Genomic DNA, 18,148 nt, shown 5'->3' on the forward strand with positions numbered 1-18,148 from the left:
GAGCGCGTGCTGGTCGACCAGGGCCTCTGGATGTCCAAAAGGCTCAGGTCCTTCCGATGGGCCCAGAGCCCCTTTCCCCTCTCGGCCCCAAGAGGACTTGACAGGAAGGGGGCCTCACCCTCCCACTCTGCTTTCGCCCCCTCGCTCCCCAGCACAAGCACAGTGCCTGAGTGGGGGGTTGTTAGAGCCAAGACAAGCATGAGCGGTGACTGCTGACCGAGGCCCTGCGGTTGGCCAGCACCGAGCGGGGTCTGGCGGGAGAGACAGAGCATCATGGCGCTCTGGCCGAGAGTCCACCCTTCCACGGCCTGACATCCTTTCTGTCCCACTCCCCTGCCCCTTCGACCAGTGGCTCCGTGCCTCCCTCACAACCCAACACAGACATGTCTTCCTTGGGGGGCTTTCTCGGACACCCCCCCATCTCGACAAGCTCAGAACTCCCTTCAGGTTCTTTAGGCACCCAGAACGGCTCCATGTGTAGCCCACCCACACGTGTGTGTGGGGAGCAGAGAGTGGGTCTGTCTCAGCTACTCTTGTGGCCCGAGAGCCCGACTCTGGGCCAAGCTTGCCACGATGCTCCGTGAATATTGTTCGGGTTTCCTCAGACCCAAGCCCCCGCCTCCTGTTTTCAGCTCAGCCTTTCTCCGTCTTCCATAGGAGAGCTCAACACACCAAGCATTTTATGAGTCTCACATCTCTGCTGAGGGAGATAAGGGTGGGAGTCACATTGCTTAACTTCTGGTTTTCTACTTAGGAAAAAAAAGGAAAAAACCATCCAACATTACCATTTCCCTTCAAGTTCCCCCTTGGCTTTTCTGCCACAGGACTGGGGGAGAGGGGGACACTCCTTCTCCCCTTCCCTCTTTATAACGCCATTTTCCCTGGCTCCTCTCACACTTGAGTTTCCCATCCACTCAAGTCAAATGCCTCACCCTTGCTTACGTAGAAAAATTTGGCAGCTATATTTTGACACATCGGGCCTCACTGTTTGCCCCCAAGAGGCGCCGCCATGGCCCTGGCTGCACGAACACGGGACAGGGCTGACAGGCTTCTGGTAAATAAAGTTGTCTCTGTGCCAGCAAATTACATCGTGTCCTACACAGCTGCTGGAAGAAACGTGTCCCTTTGGTGCCCACGGGCCCGTGCGGACCAACAGAACTTCTGGGGATGATGGAAGTGCCCTAAATCCACACGCATACAGTGGCCGCTCACCCCAGTGGCCAGTAAGCACTGCAAAGTAGTGAGTGTGACCAAGACACTGATTTTTTGGTTTTATTTTAATTTATTTAAATTAAATCATCCCGTGTGGCTAGCGTTCGGGTGACAGGGACAGCTCTAAGCAGTGGCTGTCTGCCCTCTCAGCCCCTTTTTCTGAGACTCTCCTCCTTTGTACCTCGGGGCCAGGTTCTTCTTCCTGCCAGGGGGGCGCAGACCAGCCATCTGTCACTCTGACAGATCCTCGCCCCCACTCAGGTGTCACCTGAACACATCTTTTATTAACAGTGGAAAAAGAGCGATCGAGGTGCTTATGGAAATGAGATCTGCAGCTGGCTGGAAGTCGCAGGGACTGGGAGAGTTCCTGAGGGTTGTCTAGCTGCCCAGAGGAGGAGTCCGACATCTCCTCCAGCTGGAGGCCAGAGCTCCTGCTCTTGGGGTGGCTGGGAAGTGGCTAAAGCCTGGGAAGCCGAACAGACCCATGCATCCGTCCCCGGGACAGGGCTCCTCAGCCAACACTGGCCTTTCTCCCTCTTCCCTCTCCCAAGACTCCTTACCCTAGACTCAAAGTCCTTAAGGCCAGGGAGCCTCTGCGTCTGCCCCTGCCATGCCCCTGCATTCAGGCTGAGTTATTTACTGTCCCTCTGATCCCCAAGGGCCTGTGTCCTCTCTCCACTGGATGCTCTTGTCTGCAGAGCTGCATCTCATTCATCTTTTACTGTTCTTCCTTTTTGATAAATTGCCTCCACTTGCTGAGCGCTCCATGGGTGCCAGACGCTGTTCTGAGTGCTGATGTGTGCCACCCTGTGACACAGGGACTATTCTTATTGTCCCCCATTCGCTGATGAGCAAATTGAGACACAGAGCAATCAAGTAATTTGCCCCCAGTTTGCAAGGTGAGTGAAGTGGCTGGTTTGAACTCAAGGATTCTGGCTCCAGTGCCTGCAGTCTTCATTGGTAACCGTTTCTCTAGAGTTACTAAACATTCTAGAATGCATCCCTTCACATCCTCTATGATTTCCTTTTCTGGCAGTGAGGTCTTCCGTTGCAAATAGCATTCCCAGACTGCATCTTTTGTTTTTCTTAAGACTTTATTTATTTACTTAGAGCGAGCGGAGTGGGGGAGGCAGAGGGAAAGGGAGAGAGAATCCCAAGTAGACTCCCACTGAGCGCAGAGCCCGACCCAGCGCTCGATCTCATGACCCTGCGATCATGACCTGAGCCGAAACCAAGAGTCAGAAGCTTAATCGACTGAGTCACCCAGATGCCCCTACATCTTTTTCTCAGAAGCAATGGTATGGAGACGCCAGTCTCTGGCCCACTCAGGCTGATGTGGGCATAGTCGTTGGGACAACCGAGGAGGGACGGTAACACAGAGAGAACAACAGTGGTGAATGGGGGCAAAACTGTGCTCACACTCCTGCCACATCCAGGTGGCTTTGGCTGGCTGGTCAGTGCCCCTCAGGATGGTTTCCTTCCCTTAAGCCCTCTGAGCCTCACATTCCTCATTTACAAAATGGGAATAATAATTTCTATCTTGCAGAGTTTTTCTGACAAATTCAAAATATTTATATTAAGTGGCCAGCACGTGGTGTGCAATTGATAAATAGCTCTTGCTACTATTAAGGCTTGACTGTCTTCTGTGCCAGACACTGTGCTGACCCTTGAGAGATGAGGAGGGGGAACAGAGATGAATCAGAGAAGACATTACTAACAGGTATCATTAATTACACAGGATAGGCCATAATGTTGGCAAAAGAGCTTCTAGGGCCCACGAGTCAGGGATGTTTGCTTTAACCATAGAATTAATCAGGTGTGTCCCTCAGCTTTATCAGAAGCCCGATATCTTAGAAAATTACCCAAGCCGCTTGCTTTCTTCAGAGAAATCCGAAGAATTCCACTTCCAGAAAGATGGGGTAGACATTCTTCTGCCTATTTTTCCCACTAAGTACAACTAAAACCCTGGACATTATGTGTAAAGCAAACATAAGAAGACTCAGAAAGGTGGAAAGAAGAAGACAGTCTGCTTAAGGACCTCAGGACCAAAGGATTGATAGGGCACTGAGTTCTGGGGTTTCTTCTTGCCCTTAATTCCCAGACTGGATATTAGAGAAGTTGGCAACCCAGAAACATGGACAGACACAGACAAAAAAACACCTCAGGAAAAATCTGCTCTCTCTAGTCAAAGGACCAGGAAAGGGACAGTCTGGTGAGACAGAAAACTCTTAGGCAATAACAATCCTACTCTAGCCAAGTCCCACAAACAGAACAGCATCCCCATCCCTGCCCCTGGCAGCAAAATCCAAGTGGGGAAGCCTAGATTTCCTCCCCTGCCAGGTTATAATAGTGCCCCCAAAGCCCCCACCAGAGTGGTATCAGAGGAGGCTGAGTAGGGAGCAGGGACTTTCCTCCCCCACTGGGCAGTAAGAAACCCTCCTGCTCCCTTAGTTCTCTGTGCAAACCATGTGGGGAGTCTGGACTTTCACCACCACCTGGCAGTCACAAGGCATCCCTCCTAGGCAGGAAGATATGAGGAGAACCTGGTTGGTAGCCTGAACTCCCATCCTTGCTCAGCAGTAATGAAGAGTTCCTACCCAGTCTCGGATGCCAAAGGGGGCCAAGTGAGGTACATGGACTTCCACCTGGAAGTAACCAGACAGCATCCCTTTCACCCAATGAAGTGGTGTCAGAGGACGCCTGCTAAAGCAGAAGATTTAAACAAGATCCAGAGTCTTGTAACATTCAAGGTGTCTAGGCTTCAACTGAAAACCACTCATCATACCAAGAACCAGGAAGATCCCAAGCTGAATGATAAGAGACAACTAAAGATGCTAATGCCAAGATGACATAGATGCTAGAATTATCTGGCAAAGATTTTTTTAAAAATCATAAAAGTGCTTCACTGAGCAATTATGAACACATGAAACTAATGAAGAAATAGAAAGTCTAAGAGAAGAAATAGAAGATGTAAAGAAGAGCTAGAAATTTTAGAAGTAAAAAATACAACAACTGCAATGTTAAAAAACCGAATGAGTGGGCTCAACAGCAGAATGGAGAATGCAAAGAATCAATGAAATTGAAGGTAGAACAAGAGAAATTACCCAATCTGAACAATAGAGAGAAAATAGTCTGGGGGAAAAAAATGAACAGAACCTCAGGGACATGTGGGACTATAATAAATGCTCTAACATTAGTGTTTCTTCCACATCCCTCACCCTGGATATGTGAGGGTAGGGGGAGGAGTCCCAGAAAAGAGAAGAAAGAGGGTGAGGCTGAAAAAGTCTTCAAGGAAATAATGACTAAAAAGTTCTCAAATTTGGCAAAACTTACAGACTCAAGAAAACTAAATAAAGCCTACACAGGATGAACCCAAAGTAATCCATGTCAAGACACATCATAGTCAAACTTCTTTCCAGCAGTCAGAGAGAAGCAATGCATTGCCTATAGGAGAAAACAATTAGAATGATTTCTTATTAGAAGCCCTGGAGGACAGAGGAAAGTGGCGCAACAATTTTTCAAGTGCTAAATAAAAGAATTGTCAGTCCAGAATTCTACAGCCAGAAAAAATATCCTTAAAAGAAAAAGAAATTCAGATGCCTGGGTGGCCCAGTTGGTTAAGCATCTGACTTCAGCTCAAGTCATGATCTCAGGGTCCTGGGACTGAGCCCCTCCCCACTCGGTGGGGAGTCTGCTTGTCCCTCTGCCTCTCCCCTTGCTCACTCTCTCTGTCTCAAATAAATAAATAAAATCTTAAAAAAAAAAAAAGAAAAAGAAGAAATCAAGACATTCTCAGATGAAGGAAACCTAAAAGAATTTGTTGCCAGTAGACCAACCCTAAAAGAATGGCTAAATTCTCTAAATAAAAAGGAAATGATAAAACAAAGAACCTTGGAATATCAGGAAGGAAGAACATGGTAAGAGCAAAAATATTGGAAACCATCATAGATTTTGCTTCTCCTCTTGTATATTTAAAATTATGTTGACAGTTGAAGAAAAAATTATAACACCATCTAATGTGGTTCTCAATGAATGTAGAGAAAACATTTAAGACAATTATAAATGGGAAGGTAAAGGGACATAAGGGATACACACACACACACACACACACACACACACACACATCTTACATTACATATTACATTATATGGAGATATGTAATAATACTTAGAGCTACTACTGAAAAGACCAAAGAGATAACACTACAAAGCATCATAGATAAACCAAAATGGAATCCTAAAAAATGTTCAAGTAACCTGCAGGAAAAAGGAATACGAAATGAAAAACAGAAAGAATAAAGAGAAAACAAAAAGTAAAACAGTAGGTTTAAATCTTAACATATCAATAATTACATTAAATGTAAGTGGTCTAAACACACCAAATGAAAGACAGACCGGCAGAGTAATTTTAAAAATGACTTAACTGCATATAGTCCATAAGAAACTCACTTTAAATATGATGATATATGTAGGTTGAGAGTATAAAGATGGCAAAAAATATATATACCATGCAAATGTTAACCAAAATAAGTCATAGAAGAGGCTACATAAATATCAAATAAAGTCAACTTCAGAGTAAAGGAAATTAACAGGGACAGAAACGAACATTAAAGAACGATCAAAGTGTCAATCCACCAAGAGGAAGGAATAACAAACCTAAATGTGTCAGCACCAAGTGGTTTGGGTCCTACAGTGTATTATCTAGGGGTGTGTAATAAATTACCCCAAAACTTAGTAGTTTAAAACAATAATGAACATTTACTATCTTCAGTGGGTCAGAAATTCAGGAGCAGCTTAACTGGGCAGTTCCATCTTAGAGTCTCTCATAAAGTCGGGTCAAGATGTTGGATGGGGCTGCAGTCATGTGAAGGTTTGACTGGGCTGGTGAATCCCCTTCCAAGGTGGCTCACTCAGATGGATGACAAGTTGGTGCTGATTGTTAGAAAGAGGCCTCAGTTTCTCTCCATAAGCTGCTTGAATGTCCTCATGACATGGCAGCTGGCTTCCCTCAGAAGAGGGTGTATTCGAAGGGGAAGTCACAATACCCTTTATGTCCTAGTCTCACAAGTCATAAACTGTCACTTCTACCACTTTCTATTCATTGGAAACAAGTCACTAAGTCTGGCCCACATTCAAGGGGAGGAGAATTCAGTTCTCCATTTTATTTATTTATCTAAGATTTTATTTATTTATTTATTTATTTATTTATTTATTTATTTATTTGAGAGAAAGAGAGAGAGCAAGGGAGGAGGAGAGGGAGAGGACAAGCAGACTCCATGCTGAGTGAGGAGCCTGATGAGGGACTTGGTCCCACGAGCTGGAGATCATGACCAGAGCAGAAATCAAGAGTCGGACACTTGACCATCTGAGCCACTCAGGCGCCCCCAGTTCTCTATTTTAAAGGGACAAATAATGATTTGCTGACATATTTTAAACTACCACCCGTAGAAGCTCAGCATGCTTGGTTAGCCTCCACTGCCCTCGGACTGATTCAGTGAGGTCTCTAGAGCAGACCCCTCACCTGGCTGATCCGAATTTCTAGTTAGTGTGAGCTCAGCATTTATTTGACGTTCGTCTCCACAACTAAAAGTGGAAATTGCCTGGGGACAAAGGGAGACCCCAAACCAGCATGGCCCAGACCACCTTCAGCCTCTGGCCGCCACCAGGCCCTAGCCACCTCCTTTGGACCATCAGTACTTCCTTCCCACTTCCACATATCTTCTAGATTTTAGGCTGCCTCCTACTCTCTCCCAGTGTCCTGCACGGGACAGCCACGTTCTGTGAGGGTGCCATCCAGCCAGAGCGGCCCTGTGTCTGTTCTTACCTCTGCATCTCAAAATTAAGTGTGATTTTGAACCTCAGCACCTTCACCAGGGAGAAGTTTTAGAAGGTAGATAATGTCTCTGAGAGATGCCATGGGTCAACTTCAGAGCATTCCCACTGTGGAAAGCCACGTTACCGAGCCCCTCGTCCAGGCACCTGGGGGAGAAGAGGGCTCCTCACGCCAGCCCCCTGAGCTAGTGGAGGCTTACCAGCTGCCCACCCTAGGAGCTCCCGCTTCGTCGGAAGCCTGCCGCATGAAGTCACTATGCTCTCAGAACATGACTTCATGCACCTGATTCTCGTATCATTATCCTCATTTCTAGACGAACTGCCACCCTGAGAACCACAGAATCCTGCCTGGGGCTCTGGCACTAAAAGCCACACAATATACCCCCTTCCCTCCAGCAGCCATCGTGGGCCACCCCACCTGTGTTTTCCAAACTGTGGTTTGGGTCACTTGATTCACAAGGAGGGTCCTCCAGGAGGCAAAAGTGGGGGAATTCTGAGTGCGGTCTGTGTTTGTGGCGTCTGAGCCTGAAAGCCCTTTCTTCCACACCTTCCTCCTCTGCGGAGTGCTGGAGGGGTCTAATGGGTTAATCATCACCTGCCAAAGTGACCTTGAGATCCACACCCCTAAAAGCTTCCTCAAAACAACGGATCCCTCCCCTCTTGCCTTGTCACTGCATTCCGCACACACCATCTGGTTTGAGGGAAAAAAGAGAAGCGAGTTTGCAGGAAGTTCCCTTTGCAAAGGACACTTGGTGACCAGGAGGGGACAGAAGCACCTTCTAGAAGTAAGGTTTGCAACAATCGGGAAGTACAGGGCAGGAGCCAATGTTTCCATAAACCAAATACTCTCCGGTAAGGAAGACTGGGACAGTCTGAATCATAGGTGACAGGTTTAAAAAGGAGTTTGCTGCAAAAAGTTAGTTGTTACTATTTATATATCTTCACTGTATCCAGAAAAGCTTGCTGTGTCCTCCAAAATTTTAAACCAGCTGGGCTTTTCATAGTGAGTGGTCCTCAGAGATTGCACCCGGTGCTGCGCAGAGCCCTCTGTTCTCCTGAGCGCCGTCTGGGGGTCCAGACACAGAGTCTGGACATCAAGACGAGAAGCATCCACTGCCTGGCTCAAAGGCTCAGGAACATGAGCTGGCTCTTACTTTGGAGAATACTCACTTGAAGTCCCCAAATCTTAAAAGGTGGCACATTTAAAGATTTATTTATTTATTCTAGAGAGAGAGAGACTGGGGGGAGGGGCAGAGGGAGAGAATCTCTAAGCAGACGCCCCACTGAGCACAGAGCCTGACCTGGGGCTCGATTCCATGGCCCACGAGATCATGACCTGAGCCCAAACCAACAATCGGATGCTCAGGTGCCACCAGGTGCCCCCAAACTGGCACATTTAAACTCACAAACTCCGAGTGCTTATCAGCCTCTGTTCACTTGTAAAATACTGGAAAAGAACAAAAATACAAATTTCATGAAAACATTTTTTGTGTGTCATGGCTATATTGCTGGTAGCCACAGATAACTAACTGCCAGGACATGTCCTGCCTGGGGGGGAAACAGGGAGCTGATCCAATTAAGGAGCCTTAATCCCCTCCAGACCAGCTTTTGGCCCCCAGGGCGCAGCAGCTAGACAGTCAGCCTCATGAATATGGAGACATCCGAATAAAACCAGCTTCCAGATGAACCTGAGCTTAGAAGGTGACTTTGACTCTTGGCACCTGTCTGCACTTGTACTTTGGAGGTGGGATAGGTATTGTGTGGCTAACAGTGGGGGCTGTGGCAATAGCCGCCAGACACGCAGCTCCACAACGCCTCCTCCTGGCCACCCTGAAATGGACTTCATTCCTCCTCCATCTGTGGGGCTCTAGCCGGGAGCTGCTGAACCTGGCTCTCCAGGGGCTGGGATGCAGAGGGCTCGATTTGCAGCATTTGCTGATTTCCGTGGTCTAAATACTCCCACCGTGGCCAATTTCAAGCTACCAACAGTTTAACAGCTGGGGGGCCAAGTTCCTGAATATTTAACACGGGATTCTCAGGAGCCAGCTCTCACTAGCCCCAGCACAGCACCCAGAATACTTAATAGACAAACGGATCCATGTGTTTCTCATCCAACCTTCCCAGGATATTCACTCCCTCATTCAACATTCATGCCGTCCACTGACGTCTACTGAACGTGTATTCATTTTCCTTTTCTTTACTGAAGTATAGTTGACATACAATATTATATTCCTTTCAGGTGTACAACAGCGTGACTTGACGTGTGAATACATCACGCAATGCTCACCACGATAAGTCTAGCTACCATCTGTCACCATACAACGTTATTACAATATTATTGGCTATATTCCCTAGGCTGTACTTTACATCCCCATGACTTATTTATTTTATAACTGGAATTTTTTACCCCTTCATCCCCTTCACCTGTTTTGCATGTCTGTTTCTATTGCTGCTGTCACAAATGGTCACAAGTTTAACTGTACGAGACGACCCTCCTCTATCTACCAGCTCTCAGGACTGCTGGTCAGAAATCCAGCTGTGGCGTGGCTGGGTTCTCCGCACAGGGTCTCACCCGGCTAAAATCAAGGTGTCAGCAGGACTGAGGTTCCCACGTGGGGCTAGAGGACTTCTTCCAAGCACGCTGGTTTTTGGCAGAATTCGCTTCTTTCCCTTCATTTCCATGTGGCTTTCTCTCCAGGGGCCCAAGCAACAGAGGGTGGAGAATTCTCTTGGTTCTAATTTCTCCGACTTCCCCTTCTGCTATGTCTCTCTCTCTCTCTCTGACTCTCTGCCTTCTTCTGTGTTTAGGGGCTCGTGTGATTACTCTGGGCCCTTGCATAGACTCCAGGATAATCTCCCTATTTTAAATTCTGGAACTTTAATTACATCTGCAAAGTCCCTTTCGCCATTCATGGGTGTGCCACCAGGGGGCGAAGGTCATGGGGGCCCAAATTCTGCCTAGGGGTGCCTACCAGGTATTAAGCACTATTCTTAGGGTTTGGGAAACTTCAATGAAGGAAACAAACAAAATGCCTTGCCTTCATGGAGCTTACATTCTAATTAGGGGTATAAAAACACTCAGGCTTTCGGCCACCTACATGCTCTCGTAGTTCAGATTTCTTTTGGTTTGGTGTTAATTGAAGTTCTGCCTCTAGCCCCCTCTTTTTTTTTTCCTAACCAGGGAGGCCCAAGAATTTGTGGAGAAGTATGAAGGAGCCTTGGGAAAGGGGAGAGGCAAGCGACTCTACGCCTATAGGATGCTGGTGGCTAAGGTGGGTGGTGCAGGGGAGGCAAGCGAAACCCTCCGGAGAGCTTGCTCCGCCTCTGAACGCGGGTGACCATCACAGGCACCTGTCCAGCCTCTCCGTTTCTGTCCGGCTCCCCCAGAATCCTCAGTGTGAGGTCCGGCCACGCAGCTGATTTGTTCAGGAATGGAAACCGTTTCCTGTCAATTTCTCTACATTTATCCGTGAGGGTTTCAGTGTATCTGAGATTCACTTCCTCTCCAGTGAAGAACTATAAACTCACAGAACTGATGTGGTTAAAGCACCGAGATCTTATTTCCCAAGCTCCAAATCAGGATGCCTTGTTTGATAAATCATGTATTTTCATGTATTCCCTGTTCATTGGTGCATTCGAATTCTAACTTTTTCTTGGAGCCATTTGGATATTTCCTGTTTTTCCCAAAACTCAATCATTTCTTTAAGATCTTCATATGTATTACCAAAAAGTTGCAGGTGGTGGTCCCATAATTTTTGGAATTATTTTCTGTATATGTTGAGTTTGAGTCGTTTTTATTCCTAATACTATTTTTTTTCCTTTTTTCGGTATTACTTGCCTGACGACTATCTGTGGGTTGTTTCATTAATTTTATCTAGAAACTATTTACCACTTAACTGAAGGCTTAGGTCTTTTTTTTCTCCAGCTGAGGAATGTGCTCCTCAAATATACCTGCGATAAATGATTCTGTTTAGCAAATCGTTCTAGCTTCTTCCCTAGGAAGAGGTTGGCTGTCAACCCTCTGTCTGTGTTTGCCTTCCTTCATTGTTCTGAATTCTTATTTTCTCTCTTTACATCCTCAGAAATTTCTCAGGTTGATTCCCAATATTATTGAATCCATTTTCTTCTGTTTCAACGATAGGCTTTATTACATATAATGCTTATTTTCCTTTGATTGCTGAGCTTTCAGCTACCTTGTAATCCTCCCATGCTTCGCTTATATTCTTTTTAAAATCCCAAATTGTTATCTTTTACTTAGAAACCACATTTCTTGGGCATCTGGGTGGCTCAGTCAGTTAAGCATCTGCCTTCGGCTCAGGTCATGATCCCAGGGTCCTGAGTTCAAGCCCCGTGTCAGGAAGCCTGCTTCTCTCTCTCCTCCGTGCTCATGCTCTCTCTCTCTCTCTCTCTCTGTTGCTATCTCTGTCTCTCTCTCTCTCAAATAAAAATTTTTAAAAATCATTTTAGGGGCGCCTGGGTGGCACAGCGGTTAAGCGTCTGCCTTCGGCTCAGGGTGTGATCCTGGCGATCCGGGATCGAGCCCCACATCAGGCTCCTCCGCTATGAGCCTGCTTCTTCCTCTCCCACTTCCCCTGCTTGTGTTCCCTCTCTCGCTGGCTGTCTCTCTCTCTGTCGAATAAATAAATAAAATCTTTTAAAAAAATCATTTTAAAAAAAAGAATGCTGAATCATTTCTCAAAAATCAGTTATGTAGCCTAAATGCTTTCCAAAAATTGCAGAGAATCACATCCCCTTTTCCTTGTTCTGCGATATTATTTCTCAGACCTCCCTGGTTGTCTCAGTCATTCAGATCTGGACGTCATCCACAGAATGCGTAGCTTGCCCACGTCTTGTTCGCCCACTACCTGAAACCCTTTTTCTATCTAGAGCTGGAGAACAAGACAACACGCATGTGTAATAACCCAGTCCTGGGACTGCAGCTACCATCTCATGTGGCTCTGAGGAAGGGAGCTGGGGTCTCCTCCTGGCCACGCCCCATCCCAGTTTTCTGATTCTCTAAACCAATGAAGGATAAGAGCTTCAATGCCCAGCTTCTCTAAGGCCTTCTTGGCTTCTGCCCCACCTCCAGGGCATCACTTTTCAGGCCAAGATGCCCACAGCCTCGAGGGGCTGTCAGATGGTTGTCAAGTGAACAACTAAGCAGCAGGCTGTCCCTAGGGGCCTCCCTTGGCAATGTTCGTTACCCCTCTTGGCCCTCAGCCTTGCAAGTCTATATTCTGTACTGATTTTATCAGCATCCTGACAGGGATCCAGCTCTCGGGGGAGGACTCATATTAATAAAGCTTTGAGACTGATAGGTAAAACCAGGTGCTGGATTATTAATTTACAAGGAGAAATAACCATGAGAGAACTGAAAATGTGAAGAGTTCACATCGGCAGCGCCTTTTTTTTTTTTTTTTTTTGATGGTAGTGACTTTATATGGGTAGCTAAACCATAATCCCAATTCCAATCTATTAATCTAAATCACTACCGTAGAAACCAAAATACTCACAGCCCAGGTGATGGGCAATGCTTTCCTTATAGACACTTACATAGAAAGCCAAATAAGCCACCAAAGATGAGTTTTGAGCATGGAATCAGAGCGAGGGAAGGTAGATAAAGCAGTGGGACTGGAGTGCCCCATGCCCACCATTTGTTCTCCACACCCCTTCCTGTTTTAAGGATAGCTTTGCCATTGTTATCAACCAGGCTTTTGCTTACGCACTCCTCTTCTCTATTGCACCTGTGACCACCACCCTTTTTGACAGGTGGCTTCCTCCCTTGAAGAGCAATCATCCCATCAGGATCCATTCAAAGCCCGCAGGTCTGGAAACGCATCTGATCCCTTCAGATAAATTTTCCTTTTGAGCCTTTAGTGAATTTACACGGGAAAACTCACTTCCTTCATGAGCAAGTTCTTAGGAGACCTTTGTAGTAATAGAAACTGATCTTAGGATCTTCTCCCCACGACTTCTTTGTCCGCTGTTTTCTATGAGTTGTGTTTTGTTTTGTTTTGTTTTGTTTTGTTTTAATTCCAAATGGATGTATTTCCAGAGAATGGTGTTGTTGGAGAGCAACCCCCTTGAGAGTTGACAAATTTTCACCCAATCAGCAGACAGACAGCTACTCAGGTTTCCAACTGGTACAAACTCTGAGTGTTGAAGTTGGGAACGGACCATGGAAAGAAACAAAATGCTTTCCTAACTCCTTTCAGGAAAACAAAAACAACAACCAAAAAAACAGGCTGTTGTTCTCACCAGGAGAAGAATGGAAGCCATGGGTTGGGGTTCTACCAATTCCAACACCACTGACGTTGAGCAAAGTTCCTATCAGATTTAGGCACTTGGCTGTCTGCCAAATGTGGACTCGAGTTGTGAGATCTCTTTTTCCCCTTGAATGTCTATTTAAAGATTAGAAAGAAAAAAGTTGCATCAGAGGTTGCTAACCCAATTTGATCTCCCAAACCAAAAGTATATACAGAATTCCTAAGTTCATGTATACATTGTCCAAACGAGAAATTTTATCAGCACTGCAGACAGATACAAGGCATTATGCTGCACTGGCTTCTCTCTCACCCTGCTCCTGACTTTGGTGTTGACACATCAGCATCCACATGTCCCTCCAATGTGTCCCTCCAGGCCCCAGGCAGGATGTTAATGAACTGAGTGTATTGCCTGTTTAATTTCAGAAGTGGGTCAAGTTTAAGAGAGACTTTGATAATTTCAAGACTCAATGTATACCCTGGGAAATGAAGATCAAGGACATTGAAAGTGAGTATTTGGGTGTAGCTGTGTCTAGCTGGTTTACTAGAGAGTTTTCCAAGGGCTCAGATTGTGTTCTTGGCCAGCTGATCAGATTATTCCATAGGTCCCGTGGTGTTAGAAAACAGAACAGGCTTTGAACGAGTCAGGCCAAGATTTAAATCGTGTTTCTTCATTTTCCAATTGCGGGAGCATCGGTAGATTGGTTAGCCCCACAGAGCCTCAGGCTGTTTATCTGGAATATCCGTTCCACTGACTGACGTGGAAGCTGAATCCCTCGCACACAGGAAGTGCTCGGTCGTGCTACCTTCCTCCTTCCGCAGCATTTAAATCCCGCCATCTTTTCTTACGCCAGGTCACTTTGGTTCTTCCGTGGCGTCGTATTTCATCTTTCTCCGGTGGATGTATGGAGTTAACCTCGTCCTCTTTGGCTTAATATTTGGTCTAGTTATCATCCCAGAGGTAAGACAAGAGCTTCCTCTATCTTTAGATAGTGTCGAGGCTTATCATGACCACCATCCTCATTTATATTAATCAAATATTCTCCGTTTTACAAAGAATCATTCATTTTAAATTCTCTACTCCCGTCCATCACCCAGATAGTTCAGGGCAAAGAATGGAACCAAAATACTTGTGTTCTTTTTTTTTTTTTTTTTTTTTTTTTTTTTTTTCTGTTTTCGAAGTGTTCAGTTTCACTGAGGGCATGGGGTCTAGAGGGGAGCCCTGGGTGCCTGGGGATACGGCCTGGAATCAGCCTGGAAGGGGAGCCGGGGATAGTTTCCATGACCTGGGTTTTCTTGAACGTGTGACTCTCAGCTCCACCCCACCCGACGCATGTGGGCCCAAACATGGCGGCATAGCAGGGATGATTACAGTAGGGCTTAACCATGCTCAGCATGGCCCCTGACATCAGCGTCTTTCCACATTTCTCACACTTCCTGCAAGGCTGATGCCAGTCCTTCCCCAGAGAGGTCACCTGCTCAGCCATGCAGCCTGTGCCCACCCAGGGTCTCAGGTGACCCCTGTGCCCCATGGGTGAGGAGGGGCACCTCCAGTCCCCTAGGCCAATCCAGCAAACAAACAGGAGGGGTGCTCAAAATATTTGTGTTTCTAAATTAAGAAGTGGACCCTACATTTTTCTAGCTTTTGTTTTACTTTAAGATCAGTAGAAAATTAACATCTCAGGGGTTTTTTTTCTTTACCCTTAAAAAAAAAGAGAGATACAATGCATTGCATCGTAATTTATTTAAAAAAAAAAAAACAACAACCCTGCATTTAAATACTATTCCTCACTATTCTCCCAGATATAATCTTATTACAGATGTAGGTGCATCTCTACCTAGAGATGAGTAATTGAGACACAAAAAAGGAATAAGCAACTTGTGCAAAGTCACAGAGTAAGTTTGTAGTGAATGAGAGTCCAGGTCTCCAGAGTGTTGGCCTGGGATCTTTTCCAAGGGAAATCTGACAAATTAGAAGATTTCTGTGAGGAACACCGTCAAGCATTACAGGACCAAAATACGACTGAATACACAGGAGGATACATTCTTTTTTTTTTTTTTAAGATTTTATTTATTTATTTATTTGACAGAGATAGAGACAGCCAGCGAGAGAGGGAGCACAAGCAGGGGGAGTGGGAGAGGAAGAAGCAGGCTCATAGTGGAGGAGCCTGATGTGGGGCTCGATCCCAGAACGCCGGGATCACGCCCTGAGCCGAAGGCAGGCGCTTAACCGCTGTGCCACCCAGGCGCCCCAGGAGGATACATTCTTGGAAGGGAAAACTTAATATCATAAAAAAAAAAAAAAAAGTCAGTCCTTCCTAAATCAGTATGTAAACTTCATACAATTCTGATTTTTTTAGAATTAAGGATGCAAATACAGACATATATATTAGGGTATTAATAACAGAACGATGTACATGGGAAGAGCTAGCAATATTCTAATATCCAACAACAGGTGATTTGTTAAGTAAATTTATGGTAGATACGTGGGATTAAATATTTTGAAGTCATTTTATTTTGACATGCGTATTTTGTAATATGCCATAGAGAATTGGACATAAAATATTAAGCTAAATAACCAGACTAAAATATATATAAAACTCAGAAACAACCGTAAGGAAATATATGAATATCTAACAGTCATTATCTTTGGGATATGGAGGTGATAGGGAATTTTTTAAAACATTTATTTATTATTTATTGATTTGAGAGAGAGAGGGAGCACAGGTAGGAGGGGCAGAGGGAGAAGGAGAGAGAATCTCAAGCAGACTCAGTGATGAGTGCAAAGCTGGATTCAGGCCTCCATCTCATGACCCTGAGATCAGGGCCCTGAGATCACGACCTGAGCCAAAGCCAACAGTCAGGTGCTTAACTGACTGAGCCACAGAGGCACGCCAGTGATAGGGAATTTTTTTTAATGTTCTTCTGTACTTTTTCACATTTTCTACCACGAATATGTGGTAGTTCTAAAACCAGGAAAGTGGGGCGCCTGGGTGGCACAACGGTTAAGCGTCTGCCTTCGGCTCAGGGTGTGATCCCGGCGTTATGGGATCGAGCCCCACATCAGGCTCCTCTGCTATGAGCCTGCTTCTTCCTCTTCCACTCCCCCTGCTTGTGTTCCCTCTCTCGCTGGCTGTCTCTATTTCTGTTGAATGAATAAATAAATAAAACCTTTAAAAAAAAATAAAACCAGGAAAGTGATGAATGTTATCTAAAGAAGAAAGTAGGTGTGTCCTGCTCTGAGAAGGGAAATGTTTAACCCAGTTATATGCATGTCTCCATGTGTTTGTATTTTCTCCACGCATCATCCTGTTGTTCTGTCCCTACACAAGGTACTCATGGGCGTGCCCTATGGGAGTATTCCCAGAAAGACAGTGCCTCGGGCTGAGGAAGAGAAAGCCATGGATTTTTCTGTGCTTTGGGATTTTGAGGTACCATCACCAACATGCCAATGCACTTCTGTTATGTGATTGTAAGGCCTAAAGTTTGCATGGATAAATGAGAAGTATTGCATTTAGTCGTTGGAAAATTTGTGCTTAACTCAAATGAGATCCCCCACTATGCAAAATGAGCTAGCCAACCAGTCCCCTTCATCGGTCCTTTCTGCAGCCACATACTGCTCCCCTCTCTCTGCCAGATCCACGTAAGTGATCCTACAGGATGGCTTTCTTTCCCCATACCCACATGAAGACTCCAGGGCTCTAGCCAGCTCAGCCGTTCCCAAGCCTCAACTGAATATCCTATCTGCTCCTCAAATTCCACATCCTTCCAGCCAAACCCACATTGCTTTTTCCCATCTCCTTTATTGGTACCACCATTCACCCAATCATTCAAGTGTGAAACCTGAAAGTCATCCTACACTTTTCCCTCTTCTTCACTACCACACCCCCACCCCCACCCCCACCACATACACACACACAGCTAATCAACCACCAACTCTATCTTGATTCAGCCCCCTTTCTCCATCCCTCTTGCTTCTTCCTTGAATAATGTCCCAACCATACTGGGGCCATGTCAGAATCTTCTAACTCTGCTTCCTGCTTTGAGTTGGCCCCTAAAAATTTCCATTCCCTCTGTTGCCAGAGTGATCTTTCTGAAATGCAGACCTGACCCCGTCGCTTCCCTACCTTGGAGATTCATTTTTTCCCATTCACAGATGGAATAAAATCCAGTGTTTTAAGTCAGGTTTAAGAAAGAACTGCCCACCACCTGGCTGATCCCTCCCTCTCCAGCTCCATTTCTATCTCTGACCTCATACTTTATGTTCCAATATTTATCAAGTTTGGGGGAAGTCTCTGAATGTATCACATACCAGTGCCCCCCTGCTTTTGCTCAGGACACGGCCTGGAACACCCTTCCTTTCTTTTGAGTCTCCTCACTCCCATGCCTTGGTGGGGCTTGGTCTGCAGCTCCAAGGAGTTCGTGAGGTTGGGAGGCCTGGCTGTGATGGTTCAGGCAACAGGTCATTGCTACTGCCATCCTTCATGCTCATTGTCAGGTTCAAGTTCAGGTCAGGTTCATACTTCTCAGGTATGTGTGGAAGTGAGTTGGAGTATTTTTCCAAGTCATTTGGAATAACGGTGTTCCAAATAACTACTACACTTCTATACTACTAAGTATTATATACTACTACTGTGTACTACTACTAAGGATTTCCTTTATTCTTTATTTCGCTTAAGGACCCCTATGGAAACATCCTATCTGCCCAAAACAAACCAAATTTATTCAACAATAATCCTCTGGTTTGTTGTTGTTGCTGTTATTGTTGTTGTTACTAGTGGTAAAATTTTCTTTTTCTTTTTTTTTTTTTAATGTGTGTGTGTTTTTTTAAGTAATCTCTGC

The 18,148-nt window shown here is 45.6% G+C and overlaps 1 protein-coding gene across 1 annotated transcript in view; it reads left to right on the top strand.

Annotated features, from left to right (window-relative positions):
- Window positions 1-18,148, top strand: part of TMC2 (transmembrane channel like 2) — a 64,013-nt gene that overhangs the window by 13,952 nt on the left and 31,913 nt on the right. Inside the window, exons 4-7 of the mRNA XM_026502897.4 lie at window positions 10,225-10,315; window positions 13,733-13,814; window positions 14,161-14,267; window positions 16,639-16,737. Of these exons, the coding sequence (XP_026358682.3) occupies window positions 10,225-10,315; window positions 13,733-13,814; window positions 14,161-14,267; window positions 16,639-16,737 (379 nt within the window). The remainder of the gene's footprint in view (window positions 1-10,224; window positions 10,316-13,732; window positions 13,815-14,160; window positions 14,268-16,638; window positions 16,738-18,148) is intronic.

The sequence above is a fragment of the Ursus arctos genome, unplaced genomic scaffold (assembly GCF_023065955.2).
Source record: "Ursus arctos isolate Adak ecotype North America unplaced genomic scaffold, UrsArc2.0 scaffold_16, whole genome shotgun sequence".
NCBI lineage: Eukaryota > Metazoa > Chordata > Mammalia > Carnivora > Ursidae > Ursus > Ursus arctos.